Source organism: Dreissena polymorpha, chromosome 12 (assembly GCF_020536995.1).
Source record: "Dreissena polymorpha isolate Duluth1 chromosome 12, UMN_Dpol_1.0, whole genome shotgun sequence".
NCBI lineage: Eukaryota > Metazoa > Mollusca > Bivalvia > Myida > Dreissenidae > Dreissena > Dreissena polymorpha.
This window is the reverse complement of record NC_068366.1, coordinates 24,649,155-24,670,725: the sequence shown is the minus strand read 5'-3', so window position 1 is coordinate 24,670,725 and position 21,571 is coordinate 24,649,155. Positions and strand designations below refer to the sequence as shown.

Here is a 21,571-nt window from a genome sequence, read left to right as displayed (position 1 = left end):
AGCCTTGCATATGTACCAATTTAAAATATGTGACAGCAAGTTTTACATTTATTGTTAATTACCAACCAACACGAATCTTGCACAGTATTATTACTAATCATCAGAGAAAAGTACTTTTGTAAAATATGATAGACAGATCTAGTGTATTGATATTAATTTTAAAGTAAAACCGATATCAAACAATTTTCAACATATAACAATATAAGATAACGAAAGCAGAAGGATTATATTGTTCCAAGTATAATCCACAAGCAAACCGAACACGTACATTTATTGAGACGAGCTAAATATTGTCTTTGGATTACTTTTGTAGTGTTTACAGTAACCCTAAATATTTAAAGACTCTTCCATAGATCTTTTCTGCTATGTGGTACATACACATTATTTGGACTAGTTGTGTTGTTCATTGATGTACTTGATCAGTTGATGAATACAGTGAGTTTTAAACAGAACGGACTTGACTGGTTTACAAAAAAGTACATCTACGTGCATGCGGTGTGCAAAGCGTACAATACCAAATGGCCAACCAGAATAAAGAGATTAAATTTTTATAACATAACACCCCAGGAAACCCGACACCTTGTGAGCAGTGTAAAACCATTTGAGCAGTGTTCGGTATTTTACCATAAACTTATATAGGGTAAGTATGTAAATTGGAAAAAAAGTCCGATTTGAAACAACTGTGTATTAACACTGATAACAATCTACATGCAGAAAAAATCCTGACAAATTTTCTTTAAAATATGAGCGAATTGTGGCTCTCTGAAGTAGAAGATCGGGCAAAATGGGTCATGTTCAGGCATTTAGGGGAGAAAAACTGCTTTTATTTGCAATCCACTACAATTATTAAAGGATTTATACAAACGTACACATGTCTGCCATAACCTCTCAGCAAGGTGTGTCCAGAAAACTATTTCTTGTTGAGAAATTTGCGTTTTTAATGACCATGTTGGGAAAAATATGGATACCATCTGGAGAAGACCAGGAAACCTAATATGAGCAGTGACTTTATAATTCTTTTTGGTGACAAAAAAACAACTAATTTCCAGCCATTTTGTTGCAATTTCTTTGCTTGGTAGAGACATATAGTAAGTGTATGTTAATTTTAATTTTTCCAATTTACTTACCCTATGTAAGTTTATGGTAAAATTCCGAACACTGCTCAAATGGTTATACACTGCTCACAAGGTTTCGGGTGTCCTGGGGTGATAAAGTTAACAGCATTGTCCTCTTCAGCAACAGCTCATTTGCAACGTTTGGACTCACTAACGTTAACCGATGGAGAAGTGTCCAACTCAGATTCCAAGATTTACTACGCCAACCAGCTAAGATAATTACTTGAAGGCAATGTAAATATAATCAAAGCGCTGAAGGCACTGAAGTTGTTCGCTCTTGTCCTTGATTAGCTTGTGCGCATTGCACAGGCTAATCAGTGTGCACAGGCTAATCTTATTTGACGTGCATTAAGCCCCGGTTTCCCTGAAAGCAGCCAATATGTACAGATTTCAATGATAAACACTAGACTGGCCAAAGTCGACTTACAAGCTGGCATATAAACTCACTGCTAGAGGGTATATACACTCACGGCTAGAGCAGCGGTAATCGTCCCTTGCAGAGTGAATTGCGGTTCTTACCGTACTTAAGGCTTCTAAGCACACACTGATTTGCAAAATATGCTCTGTAAATTAAGCTGGCCGCTAACGCGACCAACTAAAAACAATTCGTTGCGACTAAAACTAGTGAACCGTTCTTTATTTCTGAGTAAGGCGACTGCTTAAAGAGCATTCACCATGAAATGTTGATAAACCTATATTAAACAAAAATGCTATTGTATCCAACCCAACCCAATAATACTGAAATACAACAATATGTGTTTACAGTTCAAAGCATGTTTGGCTTTATTAATTAGAACATAATAAATAATTCATATTCCGTAAGTTCTCAACATTTTTAAGAAATACTAGCACATGAATTGTATGAACATTAAAGAGCAGACCGCTTGTTTCTGCCTGATTTTTTTTCTTCTTTCAATTATATTTGGTAAAAAAAGACATTACAGTTTAATGTGTTAAGATAATATGGAAATTCAGACAACAATGAACCACTACAGGGGTTTTTCAGCACTGTCTGCGCCTCCGGAAAACGGAGGCGTTCCCAAAGCAAACGGACCCGATCCCAAACCGAAATTATAAAAAAAAATCCTTATTTAAAAAAAAAAATTTTTTTAGAAAGAAGTGTCTTATGACTTATGATTTTTAGATTATTAATGTCCAGCTGATGTGTATCATACCAACAAGCACTGCTGTGGTTGAGCGAGGATTCAGCACCATGAACCTGCTGTGCTCCCCATTACGCAGCACATTCACACAAACCAAACTTACTCATCTGATGCTTACCTGCATTAAAGGTCTAGATCTGAATGACAAAACATTGGGGGAGCTGTGTGATGCTTTCAAAAACAGAAATCAGAGAAAAAATATGCTGTAACGTGTGTGACTAACTGGTGTTTGTTTTGGTAAAAAATATCTGCTATAAGTTTTTGACTGTACAGTTCTTATCTCAGAGTGTAACTGTAACTGAAAAACAAAATTGCAGTACTTGAATAAACGTTGATCATGCCCAATATTGCATGTGTTTATATAAAGAAGACAAAATAACAAATAAAAACAAATTTATATCTTAAACCACTGACTTATTTAAGCATGATAAATTCACAATGTTTTCCCAAAATGAGCCGTTTCATCGAAGCAAAAATTCCCAAAATGGACAAGTTTGTCGATAAAAAATTCCCAATTTGGTCAGACTCCTTTTCACAAAATAGGCAGAAAAACCCTGCACTATGATTTTTAGGTGAACGCTTTTTTACATGTTATTCAAAAATGTAATTGGAAATACAACTGAATTAGATAATAAATGGTGAAAGCGTATCTCTATTACTTTGAAAGTAAATTTTCAAAATTATTAGAAGCGACGAGTATTGGTGAATTTTTTTTAAACGTCAACTGTCTTTCTTCTTTCAGTTTACAACACACGGAATGGCGAAGACAAGGTATTCGCTATTGTATTTTGCTATTTATATATTCATCACAAATGTGTGTATTTTTTTTTAAATAATACATTCAATTCTAATTTATTAACGCTTTTATATTTTTGGTAAAACCTCTGTTCAGAAATGTTGTGCACCTCAGTTGTTGTTTTTTATTCCAGGCCACCTCCGCTTTATATACCAAAATTCGAAACAGCCGCCCCAAATAATAAGGATAGATATAATGACCACCAGCAAAATACAATGAGTCGTAAACTGCGGTTCGACCGTCAATACGTAGAAGAGACCGGACACCGTCGAGTGAATTACGGGCGTGAAAAAGTTCTACAACAAAAAACGTAATACTTTCTGTAAAAAGAATGGTTCAATATGAGCGTTTGTACACTTCGGTTTCTTTCCTTCATTGACATGTACTTTGTCACCCGCATCTAATTAAACAAAATCTAATCTAACAGTCGTCAGCCCGTTTCATGGGACGACATGAATGGTCTGGGAAGTAACTTTTTTGTAATTGTCAATGCTTTTTCAAACTGGAATTGGGTTTAAAACAAGGACACTAAGTTATTTATGAAAAAAGCTTTTCAACACTAGAAAACAATTTTCTTTCCAAATCCTCATGAAACTTGGTTAAAAAATGCTCCCTACGATTTCTTGGTCGAGTTCGAAACATCAATTTTCCAATCTTTGTGAAACTGTATAAGAACATTATTGATTCAATAATGTATCTGCCAAATTCAAAACTGCGTTACGTGGGATCAAAAACTAGGTGTCTAGGTAAACTAGAAAAAAACGCATCTATATTCTTGAGGCCACATGTAATACCCAATTTTCATGAATCTTCTGCCAATTATATCACGCTATGTTTTAAACTGGGTCACATTGCGTCAAAAACTAGGTCGATAGGTCAAATTTTAAGCTGTCAAACGCTCTAAAAAACATATGTATTTCAATATTGCCATGGTCACTATGTCTAAGTAAAGGAAATATGTGCGCAATCTTTATAAACTTGTTATGAATACATGTTCCTATGATGACTTCTCCGACAAGTTAGATATCGTTCTTGTCCAGTGAAAACATGGCAGTCCGTCTACCAAGCCGACCATTAGTCGAACCGCACGCCCGATTTGTCCTTATTGCTTATATTGCTGTAACTATGTACCCCAAAATATCCATTCATTTATATTGATTTATTTGTATCAAATGTGTCTGAAGACTCGAATGGATTATGAAAGATTATGTATTCAAATGAAGCAAGAATCGTGTTGAATTTGACAGGGTGAACACATTTGTTTGTCTGCCTTCACCCAAAGTAAAGTTACAAGTATAATTAGCTCTAGATACTAGCTTAAGAATAGGTAAACTATGTTAGCAATGTGATTTTTAATATACATCTTGTGTCATATATTTCAGGATGTACCAAACCCATGGGACTGACAACGTACACGAACACAATAATTCATTATCGTTGAAAAATGAAGAATTGACAAGCGAGTAAGTTTAGTCATAATTGTAAACATACTCATCATTATCGTCGTTTTCGTCATTATCCATACATTACTCACAATTCAGTCCTTTTATTTATTATGTTTATTGATATAACGTGTATCGCTTACACGATAACAGTGAAAAATAAGGAAAGAATAATTATGTATCGGATAACATATTCTTTGTTGAAATAAATGTCAGTTCATTGGTGTCAATAGTGTAAAATACACTAAAACTGTATCTTTTTCGAAACGAGAGATATATACGAAGATTTGTTAACAATCCAAATGAATATATTTCCACTGTCAATATTGAAAAGTGTTTTTCTTAAAAGCAAACTCCTTTTCATGGAAAAATCTGCCAAATACTGGCATTCTTTATTTAATTTTTACCGTATTACGAGCCAAAGGTTCGCTTACTAACACAATTCCTGAACTCGTTAATTAATATAGGATCTGGCACGAGTTGTCATATCATACCATATTTTATTAAACGAGTTCAGGAATTCGAATTTCCTGGACGAGTTAAAAAAAATGGTATGATATGACAACGAGTGTCAGATCTTTTTTATCACATGCTTTTAAATGAGCAAATTAAATAAATATGTACGGAAACATAATGATAAATCCCGAATGTTGTTTACATTTCGTGACGTCATTTGACGTTGCAACGTCATTTCAGCAAAATAGCAAAATGCGATTGGTCAATAAACGAAAACTAAGCCAATTAAAACGCTTACTAATTGGCGAGCTTACGAACGAATTTCCTGAACGAGTTTACTCAAATATGGTATGAAATGACAACGAGTGTCAGATCTTTTTATGCCCCCGAAGGAGGGCATATAGTGATCGGACTGTCCGTCCGTCTGTCCATCCGTCTGTCCGTCCGTCTGTCTGTCAAACTTTGCGTTCGGGTTTCGAAAAATGCTCATAACTTCTATGTCGCTTCAGAAAGCAATTTCATATTTGGCATGCATGTGTATATGGACAATGCCTTTCCATACGCACACAAATTTTGACCCCTGTGACCTTGACCTTGAAATTAGGGTCCGCGTTTAGGTTTCGAAATCTGCGTTTAGGTTTCGAAAAAAAGCTCATAACTTCTATCAAGCGTTTATATGGGGCATCAGCATCATAGGGTGACAGCTCTTGTTGTCACATGCTTTTAAATGAGCAAATTAAATAAATATTTACACAAACATAATGATAAATCCCAAATGCTGTTTACATTTCGTGACGTCATTTGACGTTGCAACGTCATTTCAGCAAAATAACAAAGTGTGATTGGTCAATCGAACGAAAATAAGCCAATGAAAGCGCTTAAAAAGTATACTACACATGTGTAAGATAAAAATATTCTTAATGGTTATATTACATGGGAAACAGGGTATGGCATGTGATACAATAGCTAGCGAAATCAGGTATTAAACCATACAGTCTATAAATGTATTTAACAACCCTTGTGCATGTATACTTATAATATTCATTCGTATATTTGAAATGTCAGCGTATATCCAAATCTTCAACAAATCAAGCCTGTTGTAAAGTTTAATCCACTGCTTTATCAAAAGCGGTAGGTTATACAATACAAGATTGCACTGATCTTACATTATATGCGTTATAGTTAAAGATGCTTCAAAGAACTACATCATTTAATTGGGACCAAATTGGCAACTTCTTTTTAAAATCTGAATTCTACACTTGCATATAATATATGTATATAGTCAAAGTCGCTTCTAGCCGTTAATAAAAAATAAAACGCTTTGATTAAATTTGCCGTAGCTTTCGACCTCTCGGTCTTCTTTAGCGGCATTTATTTGTCAAGCATATCATGTTTAGCGGAAGTGACGTTATATTGTTGAACGTTACATTGCGCGCCAATTTTATTAGTCTTTTGTATTCAGTCCATATGGTTTGAACGTCCTCAGTTTGCGCTTCCAAAGTTGTTCAATGGTCTTCCGGTACTCGTCGGATCCATTAAATTTTTCTAGTCCCATGACCCGGAAGTCCGCGACGCTGCGGCCGTTTGTGTAAAAGTGCTCGGCAACCGGGTCATTGTGTCGAGTCCGAATCCGGGACAAGTTAAGGAGATGTCGTTGGAACAGGGTATCTCCCGTTTCCCCTACGATTACAAAGGTCTTACAACGTTCGTATGGATATGGACTGAACACAAAAGACTAATAAAATTGGCGCGCAATGTAACGTTCAACAATATAACGTATAATGTATGAATTCTGAGATTAAAAACAAATATAATTTGAGACCAGTTGATTTGGGTAATTTTTATGTTTATATGTTAACGTCATCATTGTGAGTAGTATAGCGTAGTTCGCTGAAGCTTTGTCATTTCGCATTACTTCGTCATGACTTCCATACCCACTAAGCATTTATATCTGACTTTTTGTAAGTTGTTTCTATCAAATTTATTTGTATTTGATCAACTCTACTATTATGTTTAAGTGAAGATTAATTATGTTATAAGAGCCATGTATAATTTATAAATTGAATATGATAATAAACCTGTAGGACCCCAACACGCTCAAAAATCGATCTTAAAGACGACAGTGACCGGCAATCCTATAGGTATGTGAATATTTTTCTCTCTGTTATTAGAAGACGTATATATACTATCGAACACGATTTGTAAGAGTCCCATTTAACCGTGTTTAATAACATGACGCCTGGCCTTTTATATGTATTATATGTATTCAAGAAGAACACACAATGAACAGTAAGTTAAAAAGACATTGATATACGTCGCATGTTCATGAAATGGCTTGAACAAATTCTACCCATTTAGTGTGTATTTAAGTAATTTTGCCCTTGGACGAAATTCTGAACATTAAAATAACATGTACAAGTACAATTTTCACAAATTCAATGCATGATGTTTTGACTCTGAAACTTCATTTTAGTGCGGAAAAGAAAACAAGTGTACAAGGAAAATGTTATTGCAAAATATTCAAACAAGGATATGTAAACGAGGCTCGCGTAGAGAAAAACAGAAGAGAAGAAGCAGAAAACAGAGAATCTGACTTAAGAGCTAAATACAATTCTCTTCTAAAAGAACACGCCACATGTCCGAAGTAAGTTATTAAATTCAATTACATATTTATTGTTATTTTTAGTAGTAGTAGTAGTAGTAATAGAACTTAAACAAGTAGTGGGAGCTTATATATCATACTATTTGTGTATGTGTTTATTTACTTTTATTTATTTGGTATTTATTTTTATTAACAAATTACGAAAAGAATACTATTTCAGAAAAACACCTCGAATAAGCAAATCGCCAAATGCGAAAACGAAGGAGTTGTCCTGGGAAAAAGGGAACAGTCCAGAATATCAACTGAAAATTAATAAAGTTAAACAGGAGTTGGCCGGAGAAAGGGCGAATATTTCAAAATATCAAATGGAAATTAAAAAAGTTAAAGATGAGTTGTCCAGAGAAAAGGCGAGCAGTAAAAAATATAAACTTGCATATGAGGAGCTTTTAGAGTGGAAACTAAAATGCGAGGAACGCGAGACTCGACGTGCGAAGAAATACAACGCTATACTGGAAAAGTATGTATTTATACGTATAAGTTCCTTACTCGTTTCTTTTTTAATTTTCAATTATAGTTGTTCATAATGCAAAACATATATCCTCTTCTTTCTAAATCTTCGAATGGGGTTTGAAAAACAACACTATGATTAGATAACGGTGATAACAACACAACAAGCAGATTGTGGTAAATATAGGCTGCCATGTAAGTTTTACTAACTCGTTGTTTCATCAGTTTAATTCCGAGCAGAGTTGAAAAAGAAACAAATAAGAAGATTCATTAATCATTAATGAATACGAAATTGTTCAAAACGGTCAATCAGGAAACATAACATAATTGACTTAACGTGGATTTCGACGATTTCCGCTGCATACATTTAGTATTCGCATCCTCTCACACTGGTAAACATAGAATTTATGTAAATCTTTATCGTTGTCGATTGAGTTATTATAGCGTAAGGACAATTCCATATTGCTTCTTTGCAATTCTTTTGGTCGCCGTGGTGTAATGAATATAGTGCCCGCCTAGCGACATGGGTTCTATCCCCACCGTGGGAGCGTTCTTTAGATCCCCCCCCCCTCAAACACACCAAGTACTGGTTCTAGGACCAGGAAACGGGCTCGAGAGTGTTTATATAAGCCTTAGGCTTTCGATGCAATCGAGATAAAATAAATAGGCTTAAGCTAATTCATCTGGTCCTTTTATAAAAGCTGTTTTTGACTCATGACCTATGCATGGTAAATACATTCTTTCCATGTTAAGCTATAATGAAGCTATATTTTTATTAGAAACAAAGGTCAATATCAATTTAATCTGGCCCTAATGTTTGTATGCACGACTTATTTTTAACATATGTCCTGATAATATATGCCGATATGCAATCCTTGTAGCAATAACGATAAGCCGATGTAATCAGACTTGTGCATCTTTATTTCTTGTTATTTTTTCAGTGAAATGCCAAAGGGTCGTACATGCTCAATGATGGCTAAGGCAACCGAGAAAGGTAAAACCGCACATTCCGGAAAAGAAAGTTATAAGGAACTCATTGGTCATTTAGAAATATTAAACACAACTAAAACAGAGGAGCTGCAAAAAATGTCTCATAGACTTAAGAATTCAAAAGCAAATGCACGAATAATGCGTGATAAACTTTTTGATGCAGAAAACAAGATACGTGAACTAAATCAGATCAACCAAACATTAGAGCATGAAAACTGTGAACTGCAGAAATATAGAGCAGATAACGTAAATAAACTAGAAGATTTGAAATTGAATTTTAACAATGCAAAAATGAACCAAAAACTCGAGCAAATGCCTGGACTACAGCTGCAACATGAAAAATCTTTGGAATATGAAAATAAACGTATGCGAGATGCCATCGTTGAATCGGAAGAACGTGAACGTCAATTATTAGAAGAAAATAATATATTGCTTGACGAAAAACTAAGCGTGATTACGCGAAATGAACATATCGAATCCCAAAGAAAACAATGTCATGTTGAGCTCATCAATACTAAACACGAATTACAACGTGTGCAAGAAGAAGCGTGTACTCAAGTTGAACGTTTAACACGACAAATAAGTAGACTTGAGGAAACCGTAGCGAATTTACAAAGCGACAAGAAATCTACCTTTAAAGGCCATTTAAATGTTTCACAAAAGTTACAAGAAGCCGAGGGACATATTATTCAGCTTCAACAACGTTTAATGAGCCTCCAGTCTAAGGACAATGACAAAAATGCGAATTATGACACTAAGTGTAATGAACTTCAAAACCTGCTAGACAACAAAACTAGTGAATTAAAAATCACTACAGAAAAATTGTCAAATATGACGTTGCACTCAAACACTCTTAACAAACAAGTTACGGAATTAACAGAATCGTTGAAACTTCATCAATTAAATCAAACACAACTTCACAGAAAGTTTAAGGAAGAACTTGAACACGTGTATACAAATTTAAAACAAAACATGGTCGATGCTGAAGTTAGCATAAAAGAAAATCTAGCACATGTGCAACACAGTATGGAAAGTAAACAAATGGAACTTTTAGATAAACTTAATCAAGCAGAAGCAAACGTTTATAAAGTGAAAAAGAGGCAACTATATTTGGGAAATGTTGAAAAAAGTTATAGAAAAATGCTTGAAGAGAAGGACATCCATCAACAGACGTATGATTCAAATCTTGAAGAAAAGATGCAACAAAACCATTTGCTCGAAGCTCAGAAAAAAGAATTTGAAAATTCCCTGAAGGGTGCCCAACAGCAGGTTCTCCGTCTGCAATATGAAGCCACGGAGCGTGAAGAACTGCTCAACAGTTTACAGAAAAATGTTTTACGCTTACAAGAGGCAAAAGAATCAGCCGATGAAGGAGAAGCGCAATTACAAAGACAACTAAAGGAAACGAATGCGCAGATGCAAAAATTGCAAGAACGTTTACTTAAGTGTCAGTCAAAAGACGCTGCGGAAACCGCAACATTGCGAACGCAGGTGGATGATCTGAACAAGGAACTTAAAATTAAATTCGATGATTTAAATAATACTTTAATAGAATTGTCAAAGCAGAAAAATGAATCACAAATGCTCAAAGAACAGCTCAACAAACAAAAGTTGAAATTTGAAACAGAGGCTAGAAAAGAAGAAATGAAACATAAGAAGGATCTTGAATATTTTCAAAACAAGTTCCAAGAGGACGTAGATGCTGCTTTAATGAGAGTAAGACAGAATTGTAGTGAATTACAAACCGATTTTACCTTTAAAGAAAATGAATTATTAGCTAAGATTAGCAATGCAGAAAGAAAAATTCAACAATTGGAAAATATAAGTAGTAATTATCATGCAACACGACAAGAACTTGAAACAACAAATCGAAAACACCAGGAACATTTAAAATCCTTAAGTGACAACGAGCGGTCAATACAACAATTACACGCAGAAATATTTAAGATGACGAAAGACAACTCAATATTACAAGAACATATAAAAACATTAACAGTCAGAGTAGACATAACTTCTGAAGAAAATAAAAACCTGCGACAACAACTAGAAACTGTTATAAACCAAGCTAAAATTAATTTAGTCGCAAAAGAGAGGCAGCTATCCGACGTGTTGATTCGAATTGAAGAACAGCAAAGCAAACACACAGAAGAAGTGAGGCAAATTCAAATCCAACACCAAAATAGCATTAAAATAACATCCGATGCAAACTTACGCGAACAAAAGGCGCTTGAAAACAAAACATTATTAGAGGGGAAAATTGAAATGTTAGAAAAAACGATTTTAGAGATAAATGATGACCATAAGCATAAGCAACAAGAATTGAACACTCATCTAAAAAATGCACAGGCTTATGAGATAAATTTGAAAACACGTTTAAAAGAACAAAGTCGTGAATTAGAACAGTTCAGCGTATTGAGAACAAATCAAGATTCAGAACGTAGAGTTTTCGAAGAAACAATAGCTGAAAAAGAGCATCAACTGAAACAAGCCAAGGAGCAACTTCAATATTTGATTAAAGAAACACAAAACCTGAAACAGGAGCTTCTTCAAACAAAATCGAAGTATGTAAACTAAGTTCTTTATTTATGTATGTATTTAGATGGGCTATGCCTATGGCAGGTGTATTGTACATATTAAAAGTTGTTTTATGACGTAAACATGGAATTTTATATTTATTGAGAATTTTGACATGTTTAAACCATTTAAATTGTGTTATAATATAAAATTAAAAATACATGGCAAACAATAAAGGCACTAACCATAGTCATCCGATCGTAATTTACTCTTGTAGTTATTGTCGGTTAACTGATACTAAACAATTTAAAAGAGCATAATCACGGCGTGATACATCGGACTATGCGATATGTTGTAGATTGTTGGAGTCAGTTAAAAACAACGATGCTTCAGTCAAGACCCAAATTAAAAACGCGGAAGATGACACATTGTTACGTCAAGTAAATCAATTCAGATCAAAAGAAAAACAATTTGCCGCTGAGATAGACCAGTTACGTTTCAAATTAAAGGAAAGTCACAACGAATTGGAGGAAACTAAAACAAGGTTTGAACGCTGTTCCATTTCCTTAGAGAAACGTTCCTTTCATCATATTTTATTGTTGTTGCATTTATGCTTTATCCGTATTTCGATTGTTTGTCAACTGTATGAAATTTCTCAGACTGAGTAAACTGATGGGACAAAGGCTTACTGACAACAATCCAAACATCACAGATCTAAGTGATAAGAATCGTCCAACAAAACTAGCGGAACGATACTCCGAGCTGTACGACAACGAATGGACGGATGCTTTTGAAGATCTTAATGCAATATACAATGATGAGCAGAAAACTATTGCAATGCTTACAGTCATATTGACGGTAAGTAAAAAAAAATGTATTGTATTTCTTTAAATGTGATAAGGAATGCGTATGCTGAAAATAAGCCAAAACAGTACGTCTACATTTCGTCCGTACATGTTTTTGCAGGAGGCAGCATCCTACTGCAGGCATGAAGCAGACGGACAAATGATCAATCTACGGAATGTTCTAACCCTTAAAACTAATTCGGTGAGAGTGTGTTTTTTTTTTCAAAGTATACTTGGCACATTACTTGCTGAAGTGTTTAAGACGCGTATACAATTCAGTATTTTTTTTTGAAAACTTACCAAAATATTTTTTTCATAAAAGACGTATCTTATAAATCACACTGAGCAAAATAACCTGATATTGTTTTTTTTAATCTTCTTTTCAGTCATCATCGCGGGTACAAGACGTCCCAGATGTCATAAATAAACAGCTAAAGGATAGTCGAAAAACTATGTCAGAACAAGCTGGAAAGCATCTTGTAGAGGTATCTAGTATTTTATGTATGATTCCATAGTATTTCTAGCCAGGTTGTCGTCAAACCAAGAACAAGCAACATTTTAAACCATTGCATTTCAAAAAAGAATATAAGATTTCGCGTCTAATCGTCAAATCAAATTAAAATTGTTTTTACAGACATACATGCAGCGTTTACGACAGCAAACGTCCGCCTCAGCACGCGACGCCCTGCGCGTGGAGACGTTCTTGAGAGAGGCATTCACGTTGTGTTGGATGATGAGCATACAGGATCCACCTGTTATATTTGACCACCTTCTACAACATGGTGAGAAATTCAACACGGAATTATATCGGTCTTACACCAAGGCAGGTCCGTTGGTTGATTTTCCAGTGTGGCCAACAATGTTCCTGCACGAGGGCGGACCCGTACTGTACAAAGGGGTGGCCCAGGGTTGTAACAAATAAATGATCGCTGAAATAAGCACGGATAATAACAAATATTTTGTGACCGTTTATAAGTGCGTCTTGGTTCTTGAATGAATTTTATTGCATTATTTTTGTAATCATGCGTAGGTTTACAGTGCGCAATTGTAAATGGTGTTTAAAATATATGGTGTATGCATTTTGTATCGCAATTAACGTTTAAATTGTAGTAACCAAAATGATAAAATTCGTGAAATAATCTTTTTTAACTGTAAACATAACTCATGTTAAATTTTTGTGTTGTTAACTATGCAATAATGTTCAATTAGATATTTATTAGTTAAGATCCATTTCTTCGATTGGTGTACTTTACTAATTTAAAGTGTTAACTGTTGAACAAACTATCCTGTACAAAATTTAGTTTTAAATTTGTTTAAAATGTAAGCATATTTCAATACTTATTTTCATTTTCGATAAAAAAAGTATTGTAAGTTTGTTAAGGAGAATAGTTATATCTTTCTATCTTTCCTACAATCAAAAATCTATCAATAGATCTTTTCTATACTGTCGACCTGTTTGAAGCAGATTGTGTGTAGATTTTTTATGTTTTTAATTTCGCGAAGTTTACAATGGTCAGTGATCTGTCGGACATTAAAGGGTTTTAGTTTTTGTACATTGGTGAGGCTGCTTGGACTTTTACCGTTTGTACACGTTAAACTGTCTAATAGTAATGATTCATTGTTTATGTACATTTTTCTCATGTCATTAATTTAAATCGTGCATATGTTATCGTAATTATTCCCCAAACATTGTACCAGGTAGATTTGTACCTTAGCAAGTGGTGGAGGTTTGATATTCACGAATGTAGACACGTTCTACAAGCTTTTGTCGGTAACATTTCATTAGATATTTGCCTAGTGTTTACATGGTTACCATAGAAACATGTATTTGATAATCTCAACATTTATTCTGTTAACACCTCATAGTTATACATTATAATATTATTTTCGACAATATTACGTGTATTTAATCTTGAGTAAAACCAACTGAATCTCATTTTATTGGAACCGATAGGTTTATGCAACCAGATTGTAAAGGTTGCTTTAACCTTTTTAAATATCAAGTGATTTTAATTCTAGAGCAGGACACTCAATCGCACTTATAATGCAATACTTCATATGTTTGATTATTTTTTCTTTAAAAAATCTACATAATTCCTTGATATTTCATTCGCATCAATGGTCATTACGGTAATTTCAATTTGAAGTTACACAATTAAACCATTCAAAAAATGTTATTCGTGGAATTCTATACATGTTTATAAAAATCGCTGTAATCTGAGGTTACAAACCAAGCTGAACCATTAAAATCATTTTAAAATCAAATCTATATCAACTATGATTCTCTAAGGGAAACAAACATTGGTCCATAAAAGAGGTCACCGTTGTTACTACGTAGATCAAAGTGTCCCAAGAAAAAAAAATCGATACAATAATGAGACTTCCATTTACACTGCAACCACACCTATCTCAGACCATAATGGATGAATGTTTAAAAAAAAATATAAGTAGGAAATACTGTCAAAAAGAGTGTGAACATTTAGGTTTTGGAGCTAAGAAAATTTGGCAAATTGTACATAAGTTTGATCGATGGTAGTTTTTACTATATAAATATGCATCTTTGGCTAAGGAAAATCAAGTTACATATGTTTTTATATTAAACTTTAGCTTGATAACACATGTTTCTGATATTGTTTCATCATACACATATATTATTTGCCTCGAGGTTAACCTTAATGAATTAGTAATTTTGTGAACCATTTTTGTTTTTAGATTTTTAATTTAGTTTAAGCTCGTTAAATATGCTAGTCGACAGATACTACATGAAAACGGTTGAGCGTATGATTCTTTTTTTATCAAAATCATAAAATGTTTAATCAACAGATTATTCCATTCAGAAGACAAATTATATGCCATCTTATAGATCAATTGATAATTGTGCACGTAATTATATACTATAGTTTTACAGGTTTAACCCATTTCCGACTTGAATTAAAGATGTGTGGTATACTGTTATGCAGTTGTTATGTTCATCTTTTCATGGGAGTGACATCGTGTAAACAGTTGACCTAGCTTAACACATTTATGATTAGCGTCTAGAAAAAAGGCCTTGGCAAACACCATAATGCGGTGTCTCATCAGGGTCTGTGCTGTTCGCTTAAAGGAATTTCTGTAAGAAATATTCTAAATATAGAAGTAAATATGCTAGACATCCCTAATTTTGGAAATAAATAAATCCAATTTAGAAGGATGGGAGAATCCAATAGGCATAAATGGGTAAATTTCCACATCTAAAATAGAACAACCCGATTGCCTGATAACTGGAGTGAATATAGATTACATATTAATAAAGATATTGAGAGAATTAAACAAACTTTCTGTATGTTTTAACAACTTTGTGTATGTATACAAAGAGTTAATGTATACATTTCTTGTATTATGACAAACAAAGACCTATAAAATGCACAGGTCTTTATGACAAATAAATAAAGAAAATAATTATCTTTGTGATTTTGTACAAAAAGTATTTGTAACAGAGTTGTAAAAAATATACTTTTCTAAAATATGTGTATTTTTATTCTATTGTGAAACTTACTTTCTCATGAATATAGCGTTTTATTATAAATGTTCGATTAGCCAACTTCTGAATCATTAAGAATATGATGAAAAAGAATAAATGTAAAGAATGAGTACGTCAAAACAGGAACCTTTACAAATGTGTTTAGGTCCCTGATCAGAAACAGACCCTCTTAGTGCACTACGGTTGAGCAGACAAATTGAATTATATCTGAGATTATTTGCTTTTTATTCACAAACTGAACTGTATATCTACCTATATTTTTGTGAGTACATGTAGATCAGAAGTAATTTAAATATCTTTCTTGTCTTCATTTTAAGTCACTGAGGCATTTTCTTATTACTCTCCCCAACATCATCCCAGTCAGCTGCAAAACACCATCATCATCAACAGCAACAACAAAGGGAACACTTCCTTATTTTAATTAGCATCATCAACAGCAACATTTAAATGCCATAACCGCAAGTACTCCATGGTCTTCATTATTATAACCGGTATAACTATTATTGTATGGTCATAATCATCTTCACTGTAATCGTTTAAGTATCATGGTATGACCATTATGAGCATATAAAACACGAAATACACGTCATCATGGTATGACCATTATGAGCATATGAAACACGAAATACACGTCATCATGGTATGATCATTATGAGCATTTAACTAATATTTCATTCCAGATATATCCACATCAAAACGAATGAGTATTGACCAATATAAAAAAGTGTTCCGCGGTCGAAGAAATATGCCCCCCCCCCCCCAAACATGTCTTTGAACTAGTGATCCGAATTTCAATAGGGGTCATCAACTGTCCCAAGGCCAATGCACATGTGAAGTATCAAGCCAATTGGTCAATTCCTTGATGAGTTATTGATCGGAGACAATTTTAACAGTTATTGTGACAGGGCCCTTGACCTTGGATCTAGTGACCCCAATTTCGATAGGGGTCATCTACTGCCCAAGGCCAATACACATATGAAGTATCCAGCCAATCTGTCAATTCGTTGACAAGTTATTGATCGGAAACGATTTTCACACTTAGTATGATAGTGACCTTGACCTTTGACCTAGTGACCCCAATGTCAATGCGGTTCATCTACTGTCCAAGGCCAATGCACATGGGAAGTATCGAACCAATCCGTCGATTGTTTGACGAGTTATTGATCAGAAACGATTTTCACACTAGTGACCGTCACCTAGTGATTTTCACACTAGTGACAGTCACCTAGATGACATCAATAGGTGTCATCAAATGCCAAAGGCCAATGCACATGTGAAGTATCAAGTAAATCAGTAAATTTGCTGATTTATTGGAAACGAATTTCACACTTAGTGTGATAGTGACATTGACCTTTGACCTAGTGACCCCAATTTCAATAGGGGTCATCTACTGTCCAAGGCTGATTGCACATATCAAGTATCAAGCCAATTTGTTTATTGGTTGATGAGTTATTGATTGAAAATGATTTTAACACTTAGTGTGATAGTGACCATGACCTTTGACCTAGTGACCCCAATTTAAATAGGGGCCATCTACTGTCCAAGGCAAATTCACATGTGAAGTATCAAGCCAATCGGTCAATTTGTTGACGAGTTATTGATCCGAAATGATTTTCACACTAAGTGTGATAGTGACCTTGACCTTTGACCTTAATTTCAATAGGGGTCATCTACTGTCCAAGGCACATGTGAAGTATCAAGCCAAGCAATCAATTCGTTGACAAGTCATGGATCGGAAACGAACTGGTCTACCGACATTCATGCTGGTCTACCAACAGACAGAATGACCGACATCAAGCAAAACAATATGCCACTTCTTCTTCGAAGAGGGGCATAATAATCTGAAAAAGCTCCAATTGGCTTGTGTTATTGTGATGGTGATGACGATGAAGATATGATGATGATGATGAATTGTATTGTGATAATAAAAATGAAGATGATTATTTTTATAATGATATATAATGAAGTCGAATTATGACAATGACAATGATGATGATGACGTCGATGCTGGTCATGATTGTTAAATTGTCTCAATGAGGATTTACTGGGCACAACCAAAATATAGGCTGTGTTACGCTGTAAATTTACCACTTAAACACTGTGGTGTTGTCAAAAGGGCAAACTACTTCTGTTGTGACCACCACAATTGTGTAAACAGCAAAATGCGTTGCTACAGTACACTTTGTTAACACAGCACACAACCTTAGGCCATCAGCGCTTTGGTGTAGACATTTTGTAGTTATTTCATTCTTGGATTAAACGTTGTATGTAACTGTATTTTGTGCAAAAAAGACATTGTGGTATTGGAAAAAGTACCTGTTGTGATTTGTTAAACACATGTTGCACACAAACAGATGTAATAACAACTGTTTCAGGAGTGCTAGCAGCATTGTTCAGAGAATGACCATTTACATTTCACGTAACAACTCAAGTCAAAAGTAAGTTTATGTCTTGTATTTGATCAAGATACAGATGAATACATGCGTACCAGTCAAATGATGTACATGTCGAAAAAAAATTATATATCCACATAAAACATTGTACAAAATCAATATTGACATAAATTTTATTAATAAAATCATATGTAAATATACTTTGAATGATACAAACAAGTTACATTACAATCTAAATATAAATGTAATAATATCATAACCTTAAATGTTAATAATCACACAGCTTGCATAGATATATTAAATACTTAAAAGATGTAAAAAATGCACAACTTCCAGTAATCCACCTACAGGTATGTCTACTACAAAAAGAAATGGCTATATATAGATGATATCTCAAAAAATGATGCTGATGTCAAGATGCTGTTGTTGGTGTAATCAATGATTCCCCTGCTCATGATGATGATCATGCTTTTGTTCAACGCATCGCAGCTGTTTGAAACATAGATACAAAAACACTAACTAGTCTGTTCATGATGATGATGAAAAAATGAAGATGTTTATTTTATGATGGTGGTATAAAATGATGATTTAGAGGATGAAATAATAAACACTTTTTACAACTTTCATTTAAAATGAAGAACAAATATTATTTAACAGATCCATCAGTCAGATTCTGTGAGTCTACAGGACCAGCATTAATTCAACCGTAGCAACTACTAACAATGATATTATGTCATAAACTAATTAGAAAAATAGGCATGTGTATGCATTTGCTTAGCTTCTTATGAATTATACATTGTTTCCCCCGACATGTTTACGTGACATTTTTCTAAATAAGCCCAACATCTTTAAAAAAAACAATAACAATATTTTTTTAAAGATTATAAAAACAAAACAGACAAGTTTATAATTCTTATTAAAATGTAACAATTAAAATTGAAATAGAGTAATGAAGAAACTCTTATAAGCAAATGATTTGTGTTGGTTAGTTAGATACGTGAATGGACAGTAGCAAAACATTTTTACAATCGTTGTCATGTACAAGATATGTTTGTGAAAACTGACCAATAAGCTAGATCCCACACATTGTATTGCTAGCCATGTATTGCACTATGTTCAAACCACATCACCCAATAACAAACACAGATGGATTGGGAATACATTATCTGGATAATTTGACAGTTGAGTGTGAAATACATGTACCTTCAGAGCCTTCCCGTATTACATACAAAGTTTTCTTGTTTAACCCTCGATAATCATACAAATAATAACTATAATGCATTATTATAATATTAAAAGTGAGTTCTTAAAAAATATCTGTACGTTTTGCTTTTGATTTCAATGTAATAAAACAAGTATATAACAATAACACAGAAATATATATTGAACTTAAATATAATAACAGTTATTTATTAAAAGAAATATCATGTTGATAGCATGTACACTTTACTTTGCATCTAATAAATTATAAAAGACTCACAAAACTATAGCTATTATATTAGTCAGCATTTCCTACTGTTCGTAAACAAATATTAAAAGGGAAATATTGCAAGGTTATAAAATAGAAAATATTTTGAAAATACTGGTATACAACTATGGAATGCATTGACAAAAAGCAAAAAAGTATACACTTAATTCAGCATCATACTGCAATAACAAAACCAAATGTGTCATGACCAAAATAAGCCATGTCATATGTGCCAAGCCTAGCTACAGATCATTCTGCTGAATTGCCCAGTCTGGTGAGGAGCTACGCTGTCAGGTATAGTCATGAACGTGGTCTCATAAGCGTACAGGTTTGCTCCTGACTGGTCTGGGCTGGAGATTCTCTGGTCACACATGTAGTAAGACCCAATTTTGCATGATGCAGGTCAAATTTTGCAAGACACATTTCATTTACAAAAGATTATGTTTCTTTATATGAATACAAATATTAATTACATTTACCCACCATATTAACGAAGGCTACTTTCTAGAATTTTCGAGTCAACTATATTATATGATATTAAAGAACTAAAATTAAAACATCACACAGCTAGCAATGCATTCATGTAAAATTGTGTACAGTTATAATGTCAGTCTAAGCACAACTAATTGTGACTTACTTTTAACTCTTAAATGAATTTTTTTTTTTACATGCCAACCTGACTAAGATATTATAAAAGTGTATCCAATTTCTTCTTAAAGAAATTTCCTTTTCTGGAAGCACATTTTCATAATAAAATGCATATTTTACAAAAACAGTATAATATTTTATAATCAACAATAAAATCCCAATCAAAACATATGAAATTGCATAATTAAAATAAAAAATTTCCACAAATAGCTGTTAAATTTTGAAGTTTGGCTGTTCAGAATATGAGGTAGAATTGTACATATCTGGATACCCACTGGAATTCCCTCCCATTGTGTATGAGTTATCCCCCTTGAAATAAGCTTTGCCTCTTAAATAAGAATTGTCTCCTTTAGAATAAGAGTCCTCACTGTACTGGCCACTGTATTGTTCATCATCCACTGAAAAGTCTTCGTCCCCTTGATACCGCCCAGCTTGTGTGTAACCTTTTTCTTGTTGGTAATTCCTAGGGTTGTATCTATCTTGGAGGTCATTGCTGTTCTTTGGGCTTGTATATTTGCCAGTGTCAGAAGACAGGAAAGAGTTGTTGTTGCTATCTCCACCATGTTGTTCATCATCAGTCTCTGCATGATTAGCACTAACGTCCTCTTCTGGTTTGTTATTTGAGCCAGACCATGTCTTCCTTCTCTCAGCTGAAATTAGTCATTCAGAACTTATATTCACACAGAATTAACAATTATGCATTCTAATCTGTCAATGTATCTGTTTCTGTTTAAATAACTAGCAAAGATTAGTACTGTACTGATGATTATGTTGGATTATAACCATAGTTATGTAACTGTTAGTTACTTTGAACTATCAAAGTTTGTAACTATTGTCTTAGAATCTTGAATAAATCTTCAAACATTGTAAATCATTATGTATCATTCTGAATAAACTAAAAACCTAGCTGGCTTTAAGCTCAATAGCACATTATCAATTGAGAAATATTATACTGTTGCTGTACTGAATTAATTTACTTCCAAAGAGGATTAAAGTTTGTATGTTTTTTTTATAAACAATTGATAATACAGAATATCTTTAAAATACAACATGCAAAAACACTACATATTTAGTCTTACCAAAAAAGGTAAGAATCATAGTTTTAAGCCATT

At 33.7% G+C, this 21,571-nt stretch overlaps 2 protein-coding genes across 7 annotated transcripts in view; one reads left to right on the top strand and one right to left on the bottom strand.

The window, feature by feature from the left end:
• Window positions 1–15,869, top strand: part of LOC127852968 (paramyosin-like) — a 76,457-nt gene extending 60,588 nt beyond the window's left edge. For 2 of the 6 annotated variants that reach the window (XM_052387064.1, XM_052387063.1), the window contains exons 2-14: window positions 1,237–1,349; window positions 3,021–3,049; window positions 3,208–3,384; window positions 4,457–4,537; window positions 7,057–7,113; window positions 7,446–7,616; window positions 7,795–8,091; window positions 9,023–11,632; window positions 11,944–12,129; window positions 12,245–12,443; window positions 12,552–12,632; window positions 12,817–12,915; window positions 13,065–15,869. In XM_052387064.1, coding sequence (XP_052243024.1) covers window positions 3,036–3,049; window positions 3,208–3,384; window positions 4,457–4,537; window positions 7,057–7,113; window positions 7,446–7,616; window positions 7,795–8,091; window positions 9,023–11,632; window positions 11,944–12,129; window positions 12,245–12,443; window positions 12,552–12,632; window positions 12,817–12,915; window positions 13,065–13,352 — 4,260 coding nt within the window. In that variant the 5' untranslated portion in view covers window positions 1,237–1,349; window positions 3,021–3,035 and the 3' untranslated portion in view covers window positions 13,353–15,869. Of the gene's footprint in view, window positions 1–1,236; window positions 1,350–3,020; window positions 3,050–3,207; window positions 3,385–4,456; window positions 4,538–7,056; window positions 7,317–7,445; window positions 7,617–7,794; window positions 8,092–9,022; window positions 11,633–11,943; window positions 12,130–12,244; window positions 12,444–12,551; window positions 12,633–12,816; window positions 12,916–13,064 lie in introns of those variants that run through there. The other 4 variants (XM_052387062.1, XM_052387061.1, XM_052387065.1 and 1 more) reach the window with 3 other exon arrangements.
• Window positions 15,870–18,389: 2,520 nt separating this feature from the next.
• LOC127852969 (uncharacterized) overlaps window positions 18,390–21,571 on the bottom strand; it is a 37,118-nt gene continuing 33,936 nt past the window's right edge. Inside the window, exon 17 of the mRNA XM_052387067.1 lies at window positions 18,390–21,109. Coding sequence (XP_052243027.1) covers window positions 20,673–21,109 — 437 coding nt within the window. The 3' untranslated portion in view covers window positions 18,390–20,672. The remainder of the gene's footprint in view (window positions 21,110–21,571) is intronic.